This window comes from Thermobia domestica, chromosome 2, assembly GCF_964235325.1.
Source record: "Thermobia domestica chromosome 2, izTheDome1.hap1.1, whole genome shotgun sequence".
Classification (NCBI taxonomy): domain Eukaryota; kingdom Metazoa; phylum Arthropoda; class Insecta; order Zygentoma; family Lepismatidae; genus Thermobia; species Thermobia domestica.
The window spans coordinates 49,698,202-49,718,031 of NC_137455.1; the positions used below are offsets into that span (position 1 = coordinate 49,698,202).

General features: G+C 37.0%; 1 protein-coding gene across 1 annotated transcript in view; it reads right to left on the minus strand.

Annotated features, from left to right (window-relative positions):
• The window catches only part of LOC145671946 (nucleoside hydrolase-like), a 41,800-nt gene extending 32,101 nt beyond the window's left edge, over positions 1–9,699 (minus strand). Inside the window, exons 1-2 of the mRNA XM_081741146.1 lie at positions 9,366–9,699; positions 2,742–2,913 (exon numbers count right to left, since the gene is read on the minus strand). Coding sequence (XP_081597272.1) covers positions 2,742–2,913; positions 9,366–9,566 — 373 coding nt within the window. The 5' untranslated portion in view covers positions 9,567–9,699. The remainder of the gene's footprint in view (positions 1–2,741; positions 2,914–9,365) is intronic.
• Positions 9,700–19,830: the final 10,131 nt, after the last annotated feature.

The following is a 19,830-nucleotide window of genomic DNA, read 5'->3' on the forward strand; positions in this document are numbered from 1 at the left end:
TGACGTTTGTCTTTTATTTATTTATTTATTTATTTTTTAATGTGTTTGAGCAAGGTGAGTGCCATGAAAGCAGTTAGTGCCAGGCCTTTGGAATAGCGTGAAAAGACAATTTATAACAAATAATGCGTGGCTTCAAGTTTTGTATGGTGGTTAATATAAATAAACATATATTCACTTATCATAAGTATTTGTTATTGTGCATTATTTATTCATCAGAGAGAAACATTGATTAGCTCCGACGGGATCGAAGTGAACTAGCATGAATATACAAACTGTGAATGTGTGTGCTAGAAATTGTTGCCTTGCTTTTTGTTTAGTCATGTTCAAGTGTGCAGTCACATTTGTTAACTCTTTTGTAAACTTTGTGAATATGTAAGATGGGCATGTGAGACAAGTGAGAACTCGCTCATCAGTGTCGACCTTACTGTTCGGGGATTACTAGAATTGTGCACCATAAGAATTCTACCGTCTGCTTTCTTTAATATGTATACTCATGTCCAAAATTATTGACGTATGTCTTTAAATGTGTTGTTGTAGGAATATAATTTGATAACGAATTCGCCCGGTATTTCTTATAACGTTAGTATGTTTATAATCGGCAAATACATGTATGTGGCAAAAAGTCTTCCCTACTAAGATAGTGAAATCGGCCCTTGATCCAATTGGGTCGCTATTGACCCAAAAGATTATCCTTGACCTAAAACTACCTAAAAAAAAAATTGACCCCCTCCCCTTACCGAATTATCGTATCATACATGCTTAAAATTGAATATTTTTAAATTTTGGTGGGAGTGGTCGAAAAAGTTTGAAAGTTTCTCAGATTGTAGATACTATCTAGATGTAAATGTGCAATTTTTTTCAAAACCATCGATGCGTATTTTTGTGTGTGTGTGTGTGTGTGTTGAAAATTTCAAAAAATTGTTGAATTTTTTTGGGGGTGGACACGTCGCTGATGTTTGGTTAAAAAAATTGTTATACCCTTATGTACAACATATATTTTTTTCGGGGCCTGAAAGTGATAGCAACATTGTCAAAAAGAAATAAAACTAAAAACAAATGTATATGTTTTTCGCACAGTTTTCTCACTGAGGGCCCCTTCAAACAATCCTTTGCCAGAGTTCACAATTTTCCTTTCTCTTGCATCCCTTCCGATTCTGTCGTTCTTCGGGTGCTTCGATTGTGTCCGTTTCGGAGTAGAAAAACCAAATATATCTCCGTAACAGAGCTTCCACTTCAACCGACTCTTCCACAACAAAGTTACACAGCTCGCGGTAGAGAGCGCTACCGATAGAGAGCGCCACTGTGTGTTGCCAGTGAAGCAAGCACTAAGAGATATGAGGAGCCGACAGAGCGCAGTGGAATATTTTGTTCGTTCAGGAAGTGCAGGGCATTGCATGCTAACGTAGAAACGGCTTCATCCAGAATCTGCACCAAAGTGACCGCAACTATAGTACTCGCGCCGAGTCGTGAAGCTTGACCTAGATCTACCGATTTCACCGCCCAATAGAATGTGAGGGTGTGTTCCGGCCGCCAACCCCCACCCATCAAATTTTGTCAGTGTCTTCTCTCGCGCTACACGGAAAACATCTCCTCAGAGTGCAGTGTTGCCGGATTGGTGTCAAGTTCCGTTTTGTTAATTCTTTTTTGTTGCGTTATGTTTTCGTTGTTACTATTTGTGCTATTGTTACCATTTTAGAATAGTTGTTACAGTAGTTATTGTGGTGCAGTGTTATTATTGGTAATTTTTAAATGTTTTTTTATATGCTCGTTTACTATGTCTTCAAAGCTTGGCAACATTGTTGGTGAATTTGAGCTGTTTGACGTTTCCCCAAGTGTGCACTCGGGAAGCGGCTCCACGAATTGAACCGAAGTTTTCCGATGTGTTGGAGCTCAAGCAAAATATTTCTATGATTGGTTTAGAGCCCAAGCTTCACGACTCGGCGCGAGTACTATAGATTCACTGTCTCATCGACATACCGTTGGCTAGTCAAAGGTCTGCAGGTTGGCACAGAATCACATGGCACGCTATACCGTAGCATTCGATGTCAAACTAGTGTGGCTATGCAAAATTCGTCTGTCCCCCAACCTGTTGCACGGAACTCTCAGACATAGATGAAGCCACCCAAAGCTACAGATGGAAACGGAATTCATCCAAGATGACATTGAGCCATTGGACTCTTTAAATACGACTTCCAAGTGTCAAAATTCTTCTAACATCAAAGGAAAAAACTTAATGGAATTACTTACGTATTTGACGGTGAAGCATTGTTCGAAACCTCAAAGGCATTTCATCTCACGCCAACATTTGGTTACTGTTAAACAAAGCTGTAATGATAATATTTTTTTGTTTTTCTATTATCCACATAAGTGGCAAATATAGACTCAAATTTATTCTCCTTCTTGGTACTTTTTACTGTTCAGCAGTATACATACATGCATACAGCAACATATTAAACTAGCCTTACATATTATGTATTATATAGCAGTCTCTCTCTCTCTCTCTGTATAGTGGCGGATCCAGAATATGATCAAGGGAGTGGCTAAACCATACTTTGTTGCAGCTTTATCCAGTGTAAAGGAGGATTGAAGCCCATTTTATCCAGTGTATTACTGAGCGTCAAGGGGGCTATATATATATATATATATATATATATATATATATATATATATATATATATATATATATATATATATATATATATATATATATATATATATATATATATATTGTATAAACTTACCAGGATTCTCGGACACTAATTTGAGCAGAGCAGTAACTGCATGTTCTTTTTGAATTATGTTATAGTCAGGAGGATCAGGAAAGTCAATGTCTCCGAAGCCATCCTGTCCATGAAAATTCTCCGGTTCTGGAGTATGAGTCAAGGATTCTTCAGCACCACGATAAACTGGAATCTAGAAAGAAGATTGTTATTATTAATTTGAGATAAAGACAATCTCCGAAAATATTATAGGTTTCCAATACTAGAATGTTCTACCTCCATTAGAATGCTACGGGTTGCCCCCAGTCCTTATTGAGTGAGTACTTTGAGAAACTTGTATGATAAAAGCTCCCAGAGCCTATTACTGACCCGTGACATCTATCTACCGAGGTCTTGGAAGTGGAAGTAACACCATCTGTGGACCAAATCGGACCTTTGTGCATCTAGTGCTTTGCATTCGTGGTTCGCAGTCGGGAGGTCTGCGGAATCGGGAAATATGCAAAAGGTTCAGAATTTTTTCAATATACCTAACTAAAGAATGCCATTCCTTGAGAAACCGGAGAATTGTTGCTACAGAAATAAAACCGTATCGTTGGATCCTATCGTCACATACAGCGAAAAAATTAATCAAAAAATGCTCCTTCACAGATTCATAAAAGCTTAAACTTGTAAGCCCTACCACTGGTCCAGTGGCTAGCGCGCACATTAAATGCATGAAGTCCCGAGATAGATTTCCGGTGACTAAGCCTTGAAATTTGTATACATTACAGCGATTACCTTAATCTGTAGGTCTTTTTTGGTGTTAAAATGGCGCTAAGCTCCAATCCAATCTAAAATCAAACTTTTAAGGACCCCTTCCCGGTTAAAGTGGTTGATCTGAGGCTCTTTTAGATGTTGAATCGCCGTGGATTCTGGTAGCACTCCTTAGTATGAAGTCTGTGTTAATGCCTTTTGATTTGAGTCAACAAGTAGAACGTGAATAAAATTAATTTAAAGGTCAGGAAAAAATCACGTAAAACAAGGGAAAACTTAATGAGTATCGTATTATTTGTTTTTGTTCTTATAAACTGGCTAAATTTGTACTTCTTATGTGCGTGGTCTCGGGTTCAGTTCCCGGTGCGAGTGCTTAACTTGGGTACAAACACAAGTAGTGTTTTGGATCTTACTTTAAATGGTAGTTCCCATCTCTCATATATCATTGTTGTTGAAGGAGACGTTAAACCACAACCAATGTATTTGTTAAACATTTTAAGTATTAGCAGTATACAGCACACACTACAACCCAAAAAGGGAGTCTCAAGGGATCTTTTGTCCTAGATAGTTTTTTTTTAGACACTAGATTTGAACCAGCAACTAGGATATGTAAATTATCAAAATTATTTAAGCTTAACGTCTTGCATAGAATTTTCATACTCTCAAAGAAAGACAGAAAAAGTTACCTAGAAAATTTCTTGAACCACACATACCATACACACTTATCTAGCACTACCACTAAACTCAAATATTTTACTATACAACCAAAGCATAGTTGCAGCTAAAATAGCTTTTTTAATTGTAGTATATTTCTCAAGGAATAACGAAGAATTTTTGGCCTCATGAAGTCAATGTTACGCTATACATAGCTAACCTTCTTCATGGCTACATGTTATTCTTTTTGGTGTGGAAGATCCGGTTCGATTTTTGGCGGGAGTAGATGTAATTCGGAACCCTTGTTAAAAGTTGTAGGTTTATGTCTCGTATAGACTCAGTGCTGAAATGAGACGTTCAATTCCACTCAAATAATCGATTGAAATCTGTGTCCGCTTCTTAAAATTTTTTAAAATAACAGAAGACAAGATAATGTTAAAATGGAAGACAACATAAAAATTTGGACTTTATAACTTGCTAATACTGTTTACAGTGCTGGGCCGTGGAAAATCAGCGCCGAGGCGAGAATATACGATGGCGCCCCGCATGAGTGAGGTCGACAGACCAGCCGCGAAGCGCCATCATGGTTGGCGAGAAGCGCAATAAAATTTTCAAAAATAAATCCTGGTTTCCCTTTATTTTGAGACCTTTTTATTATTTTTTCCTTCCATTTTATATACCTAGGTATGTACACATGCATTTTCCTAACACAAGTAACAATAAATATTAGATTTTAAAATACTGCTGTTGATCTAAAATATTCCAAGTCATTTTTTCCTATATTTTTCTTTCCCTCTTCCGTTTTCTTTTTCCTCCCGAATTTTGCGACCCCTAACTTCGGCGCCCGGAGCCGTCGCTGTGATCGCCCTTTCCTCCCACGGCACGGCACTGCTTGTTGAAAGAACTATGAAACAAAGTAATTACTATGTTTGTAAAATAATTTATTACTGCTCATTTGATTACCCGTACCATTTGCCATGTAATTAATAACGTCTGTAAACGTGTTATAAATATTAGCTACTAAGGAAAGTCATTAATATCAATTAAGATCAATGGGGCGCGATGGCTCAGTGGCAGAGCGTTCACCTCCGGTGCTTGGGGTCCCTGGTTCGATACCAGCTCGCGCCGTGTGGACTTTGTGGTGGACAAACACCGTGCTCGTGGGTTTTCTCGGGGTTCTTCCGTTTCCTCCAACTTTCTTTATTTCACTCATTTCTCATTATCACCATCTCCTTTAGCCTAACTGGCATAACCATGGGCGTAAAACTTAAAGATTTCATTTCATTTCATTTTCAATTAAGACCAGCGCTCTCGACGATTGTTTCGAATATGTCATTTTACTTAATGCACTTTCTCAAGAGTTATCTAGCACCACACATGAAGAATGTTTTGGGCATACAGTAGCAAAGCCAACAAGTTCTTTTCGACGGAGCCAGGTTTTACGTATTAAAAGTAAATCAAAAGAATTATTTCAGAAAATGAAAGGATTAGGTACTCACCATTCATACATTCATATTTTCGTTATTCTATTTGCAGTTATGTGAAATTAGAATCACAGGTTGTAGGAAAGTACCATTAAACTTGTCAGAGGGTAACAAAAATTGTTTTTGGAGGAACATTTGTTTGGCTTTGTATTTATATTCACATAAACGGTGTAAATAAATAGCGATGCTAAAATAATGTTAAATTCAGACCCTGTTAGTATAGTAATAAATACAAGTATAGCAACAAACTATGCAACTAAGGTGATCCAGTTAAGCAAATAAGAGTAACAATGTGGATCATAAATTATTTTTAATTAATTTAATGTGTTTACGTGATTTTATATATATATATAGGTAAAAGTGGATCCGAAAAGGTAGGGGGTAGGTAGGTAGCAGCATGACGTCATGCCGTTTCCCTTGCTTATCTTTGCCCATTGTAATTTTTTAGGAACTGGGGGGACGCCGTATATATTTTTTCGAGGTGGGGGCGGCATACCCCCGCGTTCCCCCTTACTTTTACCTCTCTCTCTCTCTCTCTCTCTCTATATATATATATATATATATATATATATATATATATTAGGGCGGAGCGAAAAATCACTTTTTTGTAAATCGAAAACGCAATAGTCCGGAAAAGTTGTCAATTGATATTAATAAAATACTGTAAAAATTTCGTCTCTGAAATCAAATATCTTTGGGTTGCGATCGCCAAAAAAGACTTTGTCTTTATAGGGTATGCAAACCCGCCGTACACACCACTCTTTTGTGTTTTTACGGTAAATGAACAAAAGTATTACCTATATTTCTTAACTTAAGCAGTCTATAAAATTGAAGAAATAATTTCTAGATGATTTAGGCAGATTTGAAATCATAAAATAGCCCATCTTAGCAAAACAAAGTATTACATATCATATAGGCTACTGTACTTGTATTTTCATATAAGGTTCTAGCATTGAATATGCCGATAAATGTATTCATTGTTCATTATAACTTTTCCTTTAACTATTTTTCCTTTAAAAATTCTCGTGCTGCTTTATAGAGCTTACCTTCCTCCCTGCGTAAGAATTCAATTTGGACTAGTCCAATTGATAGCAGCAGTATAAAAAAGAAACAACTTTAGAATTCGGTAACTTTATTCGAGTGTGGAAGACAATCTGTTCAAGGTAATTTTGCGGTGTTAACATTGCGTTTCAGTATTTACTTCGTTGTACGTAGTTGGTAAGTGTATAACCAGTTTGTTTGTGTACTGTAAATTAAACTTTATATAGTGTGTGTGAAATCTGTATTTTATATCAATATTGAAACTCTGAACATGCGGAAGATAAGAACAAAATTAAGAACGACTCACTCCGTGTTTGGACATTCAGCTAAGCTTTCAGGTGTACAGTTGCGCACAAAATCAGATGTAATGAAGTATTATTTTTAATTGGTAGATCTTGAAAAATGTAAGAAAGGGTATGATCGATGTGTAAAGAAATTGGCGAGAGACGTTGCTCAATGTGTGAAATCTGTTTAGGGCAAAACTTCCATCCTTACTATGTCGTTAGAACGTGTAGTTCAGCTTCTACTTGCCTTGCACGGAAAATATACAAGAAGTTTTTTAAATCTGAGAAGAAAACGAAAGCTTCTGCTAGTTGCCAGAAAAAAATGAATACATTTAAACAGATTACACGAAGTTCTTTGATATATGTTCCTGTAAATGTCATGAACTTTCCATGTGCTCATGTGAATCGAGAAAGAAAGTAACTAGGAAGGAGTGGCAAGATCAGAGAGCAACACCAGTAGGCAGAATAGAGGGAATTGTCTATGAGGAGACTTTAAAACTAATCATTCATTAAAAGGAAATCACGATAGACCACCCGCCTACAATCTTCTTACATATCACAAACGAGTACTTCTAATGAACTCCAAACATCACCTTCTGATAGCGATGAGTCTAGTGTTTATGATTACTTTGCGAAACAACAGGAAATTAGAGAAAAAGAAGCAAGCAGCAACGACATGTCCTTAGACCTCTCGTTATGCTGGCAGACCGATTTGGAACATCTCATCGTGCAACTGCTTTGATAGCAACAGCTACATTGCAATCTTTTGCGATAATTGATGCTGGCCAGATGATAGACCGCTCAAATATACGGCGAGAAAGGGAAAAGATACGACAAAAGGAAGTGCTAATGGCCAAAGGAAAGGTTCTTAGAGGCTTGTACTTTGATGGTCTTAAAGATCAAACTCTATGCAGGAAAGAAACTGGAGGTCGCTGCTTTTCAGTAAAAAGATACTCTACTTGTAAATATGGAGCTAAACACGTGTGGCTAATGAGAACTTCAAGATACATACCACAAAAGGAGTGGCAATTGGTTCAATAAATAGTTCAAAATAATTGTTATTTCGCACACCAGAAGAATATATTGCTCTCTATGACTGACAATGAAAGATTTCACATCAGAAAAGAGGCATGGAGAAAGATAGTCAACTCAAGGGGAAAGGCTAGGAACGAGAAGAGTAGAGATAATGACAGTAGTAACAGTAGGAAGATGAAACAGGAAAGACCAGTTACAGTAAACAATGAGTCACATGTAAAGAAAAAAAAAACTACCAAAGCTCAATTTCAAATGCAAACGATTACATATACCTTATTAATGGGGAATCAGTTGAAGTGACGCATCCTCAACCACTGTCTTGTTTTCAAACAAAGAACTTGAAATATACAGTAATAACCATGAACATCCAGGCATAAAAAGAGCTTTGAAATATTCCTGTCACACCCAGAGTTCAGAACTTGTAACAGAAGCTTACGCAGAAGTTTGTGGCAGAGATGGTTTTATCAGACTTAAAATAAAATCCCAATCTGTACACCAAAAAGTAGAAACAAAGGCAAACTATGCTCTGGAAAGAACCAAAGATCTAATTTTGAACATACGTGTATGGATGGTAGGGTGGGCATGGAAGGGATCCGACCTGCATCCACGTACTCGTCGTGGGTCCTGGGTCGTTTCACTGAAACAAGCAGAGAGGTGCAGAAAAAGTATATATTTTGTATTAAGTAGATTGTTATTTTGATCAAATAGGCTATTGTGTGATTCCAAATGCGCCTAAATCATGCAGAAAATATTTCTTAAATTTTATATGTTACTTAAGTTAGGAAATGTAGGTAATACTTTTGTTTATTTACCGTAGAAACATAAAAGAGTGGTGTGTACGGCGGGCTTGCATACTCTCTAAAGACACAAAATCTTTTTTGCGGATTCGCCACCCGAAGATGTTCCATTTCAGCAATGAAATTTTAACAGTATTTTATCATCATTAATTGGCAATTTTTCCGAACTATTGCGTTTTCGATATATAAAAAAGTGATTTTTCGCTCCGCCCTAATATATATATATATATATATATATATATATATATATATATATATATATATATATATATATATATATATATATATATATATATATATATATATTCTGTTATAAATTATCTTTGTTTGCTGTATAAATTAATGACGTTTAATAAACACACTACAGACGAACTCCATTTGGGACTGCTGGGAAATGTTTGACAATGGAAGTTCCCATTTGCCCCCTTGTGGCTATACTCTTGGATACAAAACTTGAAAAAAGATCGAAACAAAACTCAAAGATCTCTCTGAAACTGAATTTGCCACTTTCTCATATCCATTTTATTGATCACATTTTATACTAATAATAGACATGATCCCTACACTAGCAATGCACTTGATTTGACGTCTACTTACATCCAGGCACTGCACAGTTTTCAATGTTTTCAATACATTTCTGCAGACATTATCGATAATGGTGTTACCATTAACGCAAGTAATAGCAAGAATTTGTGTTTTTCCTTTACGATGAGCAGCCGTGCAAAGCATTAACGCAATAGCATCGTCAATCCCTGCATCGGTATCAATAATCAATTTCTTTGGAGCGGATTCAAACATTCCTATCAATTCACTATAAACACACAAACACTCACACACGGCCAGTGCTCACGCCTACCGCAATTGACTAAGGATCGACTTGTTCCTCTGCGACAAGCTACAAAAACGATAGAGAGACGAACAGCATGTTTTTTCATCAACCAAATCACGTATCACCAACAACACCCAACAGAGATAACCTCTTGAGAACTAGTTGTTCCAAGGTTAAAGGACGACAAAGATAAGATTATTTATACACGAGACAAGAAGTACTACAAGTGATGTAATGTTAATTCTTTCTTTGTAGATATTATCTCAATCGAATTCAAGGATATTAGTATGTACCCATTGAAAAAGAAAATAACAACAGGTATTCTTGAGTCTCTTCAAACCTCTTAACAAATCACTCTCGCGGGTATGGTTAGCACATACGCCTCCGATGTTAGAAACCCGGCTTTCATTCCTGACGCGAGGAGCTCTGTCGTTCAATGGTAAAGTGCTTACCTTTGTGTATGGGGTTCGCTGTTCGATCCCCGGCCAAGTAAGTTTGTGGTGGATAACATTATGCCCGTGAGTTTTCTGAGGGCTACTCACGTTTCCTCCGATATTTTCATTCTACCAATTCTTCCATAATCATTCACTTACATTAACCATTTGCCCTCCTTAGTTTAACAGGCATAATCATGAGATGTTAAACTGAAAGATAAAGATTTTTGATTTCTGTCAGAAGTTCATGTGATTAAAGTCCTATTGAGAATCTACACCATTTTTATTTTTTAGTCCATTGATTTATATGGGGATTTCTTTTTCTTTTTTCCCCCATAAATTAACTAGAATTTTAAATATGTAATATTACTGATTTCGCATACTTGCACGAGAATTACTTAAGTAATTATATCTGCTAAAGAATTATAAGATTGAGGGTGTATATGCTTCAAATTCGCATTGAGAGAAAGACACACAGTCGAAATCTATATGAACGCCATCTTGCAGGACAGGTGGAACAGGTGCAAATTTGTAGTGACTGTCTAGATGTATCATGAGTGTATCTGTTGGAATGTGGTAAAAGAGACGGCTATCACCTACAGTATCATTTCAGTGATTGCAGATACCATTCTGACTGGGAATGTGAATATGCGGGAGTTTTCCACGCAGCTTTATGGTTTTTGGTGGTTACTGCCATAATGACAAATTTATACTAAACAGAGTGACCAAAAAGGCTAAAATCAAATTAACTTATTACCGGGTGAATATTTTGGAGCCACTATACCGCCATTATGTTCCATCTCTTTGTGGCAGCGACAGATCTCGCGTTGTCATTCACCAGAAAAGGCTTCCAGTCATACGGCGAAATCAACGGTAACGTAGAGTGGATGCGAAGTAAATTGCAATTCATGGAATCTCTTTTACAGACATTACTGTGAAATTCCTTGATGCATCCTTCATTGTTTTTGTGAGTTCACGTGCTTCAAACAAGCGCTGAACCGTTGACAACCACACACTCGACTATAGGGGCGTCATTTCGGACTTCGCTTGAGGAGGGCAAGACCACCACCGACTTTCACGTTTTGAACTAGTATATTAGTTAGACAATCGACTAAAGTATATGTATTCTTCAAACTCTTGGGGGCAATTGCCCCTTCCTGCCCCCTTAAATGACTCCCTTCATTTCAACACTATTTAAAAAGTTTGTCAAGAGGAATGGAATAGATTGATCAAACTATGCTTCAACAGTCTTTTCCAGAGTTATTATGAAAACCAGACACACCTTCTGTACTTTACTAAGACTATGAGCTCATTCGTGGCTAAGCGGTTAGTGTTCGCTCATTTGGCATGGGAGTCCCGGGTTCGATTCCCGGCGGGAGCTCGTGTGGTTCGGATTCCATGTTAATCAGTAGGTCTACGTCTCATATAGCCTCGCTGCTGAACGGGACGTTAAGCTCAAAATCAACTCAACTCTACTAAGACTATAGGGAGCCATACTGGCTCGGCGGTAGAGAGCTTCCCTCTGATGCACGGTCCCTGGTTCGATTCCCGACCAAATAAGTTTGTGATGGACATCATCGTGTCCCTGGTTTTTCTCAGGGTACTCCCTTTTCCGCCCACTTTCTTATTCCATCAATTTTTCCATCATCATTCACTTACCTTTATCATTGTCTCCCTTAACCTAAAGGCCATAATCCTGTAACGTTGAACTGAAAGATTTCATTTTTTTATTATTATTATTATTTCAATCCTCAAACTTGAAGTACTGGTTGCAATAAAGTAAAAGATCAAAGATAGAACCCATTCCTCGGACGCTGAATCCATGTCGAAAAGCCATTGCTCGTTATCTCTTTTTGTTTTTGTTCTATGGCGATGAAGGTTGAAACCAAAAATAGTTTATTGCAACTACTTCTTGTTTGAATACAGAGTTAAGGTAGGAGACAAAATTTATCCCTAGGATACGGAATCCATTACAAACAGCTGCTTCTTGATATATTTTACCGTTTTTGCCCAACGAGAATCAGTATTGAAACTAGAAATAATAGTAAATTTCAACCATTTCCGGTTTTGATAGGGTGTTGTGGGTAGTTATGTTATTTTGAGACACTGAATCGTCTGCAGAAAACCGATTTTCACTATATGTTATGAATTTCGTTCGATAGTGATAAACGTTCAAATCGGAAATGGCTAATTTTAATCTTTCCGGTTTGAATATAGGATAACGGAGCAGAGGGAACCTATTCCTCTTGGGGCGATGAATCGATTGCTAAAACCGCACCTTGATAGTATTTATCGTTTTTGCTCTACAGAAATCAGTATTCAAACCGGAAGTAAACTGAAAATATGAACCACTTTCGCCTTTCGTAGAGTGTTATGGATAGTCATGATCACGGGCGTCGTTAGCGGGGGATCGTGGGACGCGTCTCCCAGATTGTAGCCAAATATATTTAAAGGGAAGGGACAATACTACTTTGTATATAACTTTTGTCGGAAAAAGAATTTTGATTTTGATTCATCCGACCCCCCACCCCATATTTAAAAAGCTAACGACGCCAGTGGTCATGATACATTGTCTTGAGACGCTAAAACGTTTGCAAAAAAATCCGCTTCTTGCTATGTTACAATTCTCGTTCTATAGTCTAGCAACAAGCGTTAAAAACCGGAAATGGCTAATTTGAATGAATTTCAGTTTGGATGAAGGGTTATAGGGATAGACGGTATTTATTCTTGGGACATTGAATCGATTGAAAAAAAAAAAAACTGATAACATTTGCTGTTTATGGTCTACATAGATCAACATTGAAACAGGTAGTAATAGTGAATTTGAACAATTTTTGTTTTTGGAAGTGTTGTGGATAGTGACGAAATGTTGTCTTGTGACATCGAATCGTTTGCCATCTATTACCATCTTTGTTGTGTGGCGATAAACGTTGAAATAGGAAATTAATAATTTGAACCACTTTCGGTTTGAATAGAAAAATAACGAAGGCGATGGAACCTATTCTTGAGACTTTGAATCGATTGCAGAAAACCGCATCTCGGTATCTCTTACCATTTTCCCTCTAATATCTGTCGATGCACGGACGGAAGGACTATCGAAACCGTTCTATAAGAGTACCGACACTTATGTATATAGCATTATTTGCATTATTAAAATTAAAATTTTTAAAATGGTAATTTCAGACCTATACAATAACAATTGATTTGAATTGTGAAAGTTGATGTAAAATTTAACGGATAAAATTATGTGCTTGGGAAAATTTATCGTTTATTAAAATTCATAATTTGTAAAAATATTAAAACAGTATAAAATTCCGAAACAATTTTCAGTGGTGATGATAATTAACGAAATGGTGGAATAATGAAAGTTGGAGGAAATAGGAAAATCTCAAGAAGACCCACAGACGTGATTTTTGTTCATCATACTGCCCAGTTGGCGCAAGCTGAGATCGAACCACGGATAGCACTCGGCAGAGAGAAGCTCTTTACCACTGACACTACGCGGTCCCTATATAAATAGATAGTTTTGGAGAAGGAAGTGTGGTGCTGACTACACTACAGGAGTGCCTTTACCTCTATACACACTCGCCAGGACTTTATGATCTGTCCGGAATGAGGTCTGACCTTTACTTATAAAGGTAGCCAAGACAGCTCTGTTGCTTTTTGTGGAGGTCTGTGTTCCATTGGCCCTCACACCGTGAGTTGAGTGCGAATGAAAACAAGGCGGTCAGTTGTTGGTGTGGGTATATCCAACATACTACCTGGTTGTGGCAGTTCAGTTACACCGTGAACTTGCGTAAGGACAGAGTGAACATGGGACCTGCACAGAGCGTCATAAGGGTCCGTGTGTTGAACAAGTTCAAACTGGAGCCAAACGCCGCTGCAGCGAGCCGGAAGATATGCCAGGCCTTTGGTAAGGGCGTCGTGACTACGCGGACGGTACAGTGGTGGTTTAACAAATTTAAGGATGGTGACGAAACACCAACCCCTGTGCAAAATAAAAATCTTCAATCAGAAATTGAGGCGAACAGTGGCCAGACTTGTGAGAAACTGGGACTACAATTCACTGTGAGTGGAGAAACCATTCAGCAGCACCTCAATCAACTTGGGAAACACTACAAGTTGGGTCGATGGATCCCACATGATTTGACACCGGACCAGAAGGCAACTGGAGCAGACACCTGGGTTTCTTTGTTGTCTCGACTGAGGAAGGAGCCATTTCTGAACAGGGTGTTGGCATGTGATGAGAAGTGGGTCCTGTACGAAGCTCCACGGCGTCGTCATCATTGATTTGCATCCCATGAACCGGTTCCAAAACAGCCGAAACCAGTACTGCACCAAGAGAAGGTCCTCCTGTGTGTTAGGTGGACTGCTCGCGGCAGCGTGCACCAGGAACTGCTACCCGCTGCTTAGAGCATCAATGCAACTGTGTATTGTTAGCAGTTGAGCCATGTTCAAGAAAAACTCAAAACTCTGGAGCCGGCACTTCCGAATCACAAAGGAGCTCTCCTATTGTTACAGGACAACGTTAAGTCCCGGGTAGTATGGCTAGGATAACCCGGGACACCATTCTACGCCTTGGATGGGAAACACTATTGCATCCGCCATACTCCCTGGACATTGCACTGTCTGATTATCTCCTGTTCAACTCCCTAGTAGAGGTGCAAAATGCACTTGATACCTTCTTCGCTTCACGGCCCACTTAGTTCTATCGCGATGGAATCTATGGCCTTCCAGAACGTTGGCAGAAGATCGTCGATACTGATAGGGACTATTTTTGATCTTCCAAGTACGTTTTAGGTGACATATCGATGTTCGAAGGCAGTGGGTGGAAAAGCAACAGAACTTTCTTGGTTACTTTTACATTTTACTTAATACTGGTAAGAGTATGTCACTTTGATATCAATGCATAATAATCTTCAATGATAGTCATTTCATTATTAAGGTGGATCACCATTCGGAAGTCAGTACATATTTTAGCTCATTCCCTTAACCACTGCGCAATGAAACGTTACATACATTATAAATATTGTACTAGACGATAAAGTTATGTTTCAGCTACAACACAAGACACTGATTCATTTGGTTGTGTCTTCTAATATCGAAAAAGGTAACAAATAGAAGAAGATATTTGATTCGTTTTACAATGAGCACACAAGATGACACTTGCTATTAGATCTTACTAGGAGTACTCAATTTTTTTTAAATGTTTATTTGAATGTAAAAAGAACTTTAAAAGTAACGATCTTATAACGCAATAGATATATTGTTTGACCTTTTTTGTGTTATGTTTCACATTTTATTTAAATATTAATTTATATTTAAGGAAATAGAGTTTGAGAAGAAACTTACGCAGAATGCCATAATGCGTTGTTGCCAAATTTGTAAGTTTAATTCCTGGATTCTAGCGTTGCAGTTCGAGAAGCGGAACTTCGCTGTGAATTGCAGTAATGGTCGAAAACTAATTTCTCCAGTAAGTATCCACGCAGAATTTCATGATTATTCCTTTATTATCTGGCATCAGTAAACACACGACACTACCTGGCAACGCCTAACTATTCAAGCAGTGTTTGGCATAGCACCGAGAACACCTAGTGATCCACCTTAAATTTCGTGAAAGAAGATCTCGAAATGAGCCTTATAATGCATTCAATGTAGTTTTAGCTTACATTAGATTATCAATATTAAAATAAAATAAAAGATAAGAAATACTGAAAACTAATGTACGTTACGGATATAGTATACGTAAGACCGTCTGAGTTCCAGAAAAAGCTGGACGGTCATACTTTTAGGGATTATTCATTGAGTATCTACGAACTTAGAAAGGGGGTAACAAACCCACTTTCATTTACTTATCCACTGATACGAAAATAAAAAAGAACGTACCTATTTGCCCTTGTACTTTATATGCTATGGCGCATTACATTATATGCAACAAGGATTTTGGTCTGCATCATGATATAAATTTAAAAATATTTAACATTTTTCGAATCGAAATCAACAAAATTTATTCTAGAAAGTAAAAATAGAATGTTAAGCACATATAATGAAGACAACGCAATGATTTAATTTGGTAACGTATAAATATATAATATGAAGTATCCTCGCGCACGGAAGACAGGGGGTTCTCATGTATACTATTACCTACGTTACTTTTAATTGTGGCTATCTAGCCATATATTTCATTTTAAAATATATGTTTTAAAAAGTCCGTATTTTTAAAGCAGGGATGCAAATAACCACTTGCCTGGGGCGAGTGGTTCATCGGTAAGGGTGAGTTTTTAATATCACTATTATATATTTCAAAGGTAAGAAAATAATTTTAATTGTAGGATGTGAGCTAGTAGCTTTTATCTTGAGCTGGTAGAATTTTGTCGCTTATTTGCATCCCTGTTTTAAAGCCAACCTACTATATAAACACAAGAATTCGGCTGTCACCTACATAGGCTACATTCTTTGCAACACAAAGTAATATATTTTTTTCAGAGGTGTAAGCCAGAAACCAAATTACTGGTTTTTCCAGAAAAAAATCGTGAATCATTAGAATATATAGTACATACAAGCAGGGCCGTGCTGGGATACTAATGAGGGCGGTGGACAAGTCTACTAAAAGGGCGCCTATACAAACGGGAATATATATATATATATATATATATATATATATATATATATATATATATATATATATATATATATATATATATAGAGAGAGAGAGAGAGAGAGAGAGAGAGAGAGAGAGAGTTTGAAAGAAAGTATGGGTGCCATTTTATATCAAAATCACCACCAAATTTGTTTTAGTATTAACGAAAATAGCTAACCTCGAATCGAAATCCTCTTTACTACAGAAAAACTTTTTAGTTCCTGTAATAACATTTCTGTCAAGTAAAAAGAAGCTAAATGTATCAACAACTTAATATAGCGCGCCTATGGACGAAAGAGGCTCATTGCCGCATTTACAAAAGCTCTCCATTGATTTATGTCCTTAGAAAACTGAACTCAGTTTCTATTTTATATTTCAATCTCTGCGAGAACCATTTTAATACTGTCCTCCCATCTGCGCCTTGGTCTTCCTAAAGGTCATTTTCCTATTTGGATTTCCAGTTACAACTTCGAAAGCGTTTCTAATTTCTTCCATTCTGGCTACATAAAATGACCATTTGAGCCTCCTAGACTTGATGACCCTAACAATGTTTGGTAAACGGTATAAAATTATGCAGTTCCTCCTTATGAAGTTTCCACCTTTCCCCATTTCCGTTCATTTTGGAGTTCGAATATTGGTTTAAGAATCTTTTTTCAAATACTTTCAGTCTGCGGCGATTTTCCCTCAGTCAGTTACCATGTTTCGCAACCATACAACACAACAGGCATGATTATCGTTTTATATTTTGAGCTACAAATTCCTCAACAGAATTAGCGACAACAAAAGATTTTTAACTGAATAATAGCACGAAATCCCTGTTTTCAGTTGACATATTTTTGTTTTTAGTGATTATAGTTTTAGTCTGTTAATAATGATCCTAGATATTTGAAAGTATCCACTTTGTCGAAAGAAAATATTATTTGGTATTTTAACGCATCAATAAAATGCAGTATTACGATCCCGACAAACTTCCATTTATTCAGTTTTCTCTGCATTTACTTTTAAGCCTATATCCCTGCAAGCGTTAATTAAGATTTCTGCATTCCTTTCTATTATTCTATCATTACTTATTAAATTTACATCATCAGCATACACCATAACCTCTCAAATACAATTCAGCTCTAGGACCTGATTGCTGTCTCTGTTCTCCAGAACAAAGTTAAATAATAATGACGACAACGCATCTCCTTGTTTCAGGTCATTCTCAACGTGAAAGCTCGTGAACAAGAATTTCTCTACTCGAACCTTACTTTGGGATTCATTTAAACATATCTTAATTAATCTACCTTTTTCGGTATTGCAAATTCTGTAAGCATTTTGTACAATGTTTCCCTCCTACCAGAGTCTAAAGTCAATGATTGATGTGCCAGGATGTTGTATTCTCTCATTTTTCAAGTATTAGTCGAATGGTAAATATCTGGTCGATATTTGATCGATTTTACCTAAATCCGTTCTGATAATCTCCAATAATTTCATCTGCGTATGGAGTCAATCTTGCTAACACAATGTTTAAGAGGATTTATTGGATGTTGACAGAAGAGAAATGTCTCGATAACTATTAAATCTGTTTTGTTGCTTTTCTTCTGAACAGGAACAATGATTCTCTTCAGTCTTGTGGTAATTCCTCCTTGTTCCAGATAATGAGTTTGTGTATCTTGCTCTACAATTTTCCCCCTCCAGCTAAAATTAAGTCAACCAGAATTTCGTCTACACCCGGAGATGTGTGTTTATTTTTTCAAACAGCGATTTCAATTTCTGTATGGGTAGGTTCTGGAATATACGGTTATGCTGCATGCATTTCACTTTCTCCCCACGCATTATTTTTTGGCTAGGTGTGAAGCAAATCGTCAAAGAAATCTTTCCATCTATTTAAGATGCTATCTGTATCAGTGAGAACTGTTCCTTTAGGTTTCTTTAATATATAAGCACAAAGTTGATAGCCTTTCTTAAGTTCGTTGATGCATTTATACATGTCCCGAATGTTTTTGTTTTCACTATTATCTTCAAGTTAATTAATTTTAACTTTAAAAAGTCGCATTTCTTTGTTTTAAAAGTTTTAGAAGTTTTAGAAGTCACTGCCGGATGACAATGAAATTTTATGTAGTTATTTCGTTCGGATTTTGTAGCCAAAGCAGTTTCTTCTGTTTTCTCTTCTCTGCTACTTTAGTACATTCCTGGTTGAACCATGAATGCGTGCTACGTATTTATGAGTGCTCCAATATTTCTTTTGCTGAAATGTTAATGTTATCTCTAATTTCAACCAAGTATCGTGAACACTGGTGCACTCCGAACCGTCTAAAACAGAGAATCTATTCGACATTTGAATCTGGCTCCCTCTCACCTGACTCTCCTCTAATTTCTTTAAATTAAACCGCTCCGTCTTCAGATATTGAATATTTCCTTTATTCAACGATAGTCTCTCTCTTATTATCGCTGCTACCATGTGGTAATAAGTATCACAATCACCTCCTTTGAACGACCGAATATCAGTTGTGCAAGACTGTTTTCTTCTGCCTACTAAAACGTGATCAGTTTGAATATGTGTTTTTCCATCTGATGAAGTCCAAGTATATTTATGAATGTCGCGATGTTGGAATTTTGTAATTTTCACGATAAGGTTTCTGGATATTGCACGGTTCACGAGTCTAACGCCATTGTCACAACCTTCCTTATGCACACATTTATTCCCTATAATCGGTTTGAAAATACCCTCTCGTCCTACTTTCGCATTGAAACCGCCTAACAGAATTTTCATATGGTATTGCAGGAGATGATCAAATACCCGTTCTATTCTTTCGTAAAAACTGTATTTTTAAAATCGCCATCCTAATTTTCTGTTGGGGCATGTGCATTTAAAATAATATTACACCACCGACTCTTAAGAGAAGCAAAAGAAAATATATCATTAACAAATTCAACCAATGTAATTGCTGATATTACGTATTCGTTTGTGAACGGAAAGCCCTGTTTCTAGTTGGTAATTTTTAATTTGTTCCCCGTAAAAGAACGTAAAATTTCCCGACTTGACTCCTACATTTTCTTCTCATCTAACTTTCTGATATCCCACTAGATCCAACCTCTATTTCTAAACTCATTTTTTACAAATTTTAACGCGCCTGACATATAGAGACTTCTTCGATTTTACTTTGCGGAATTCG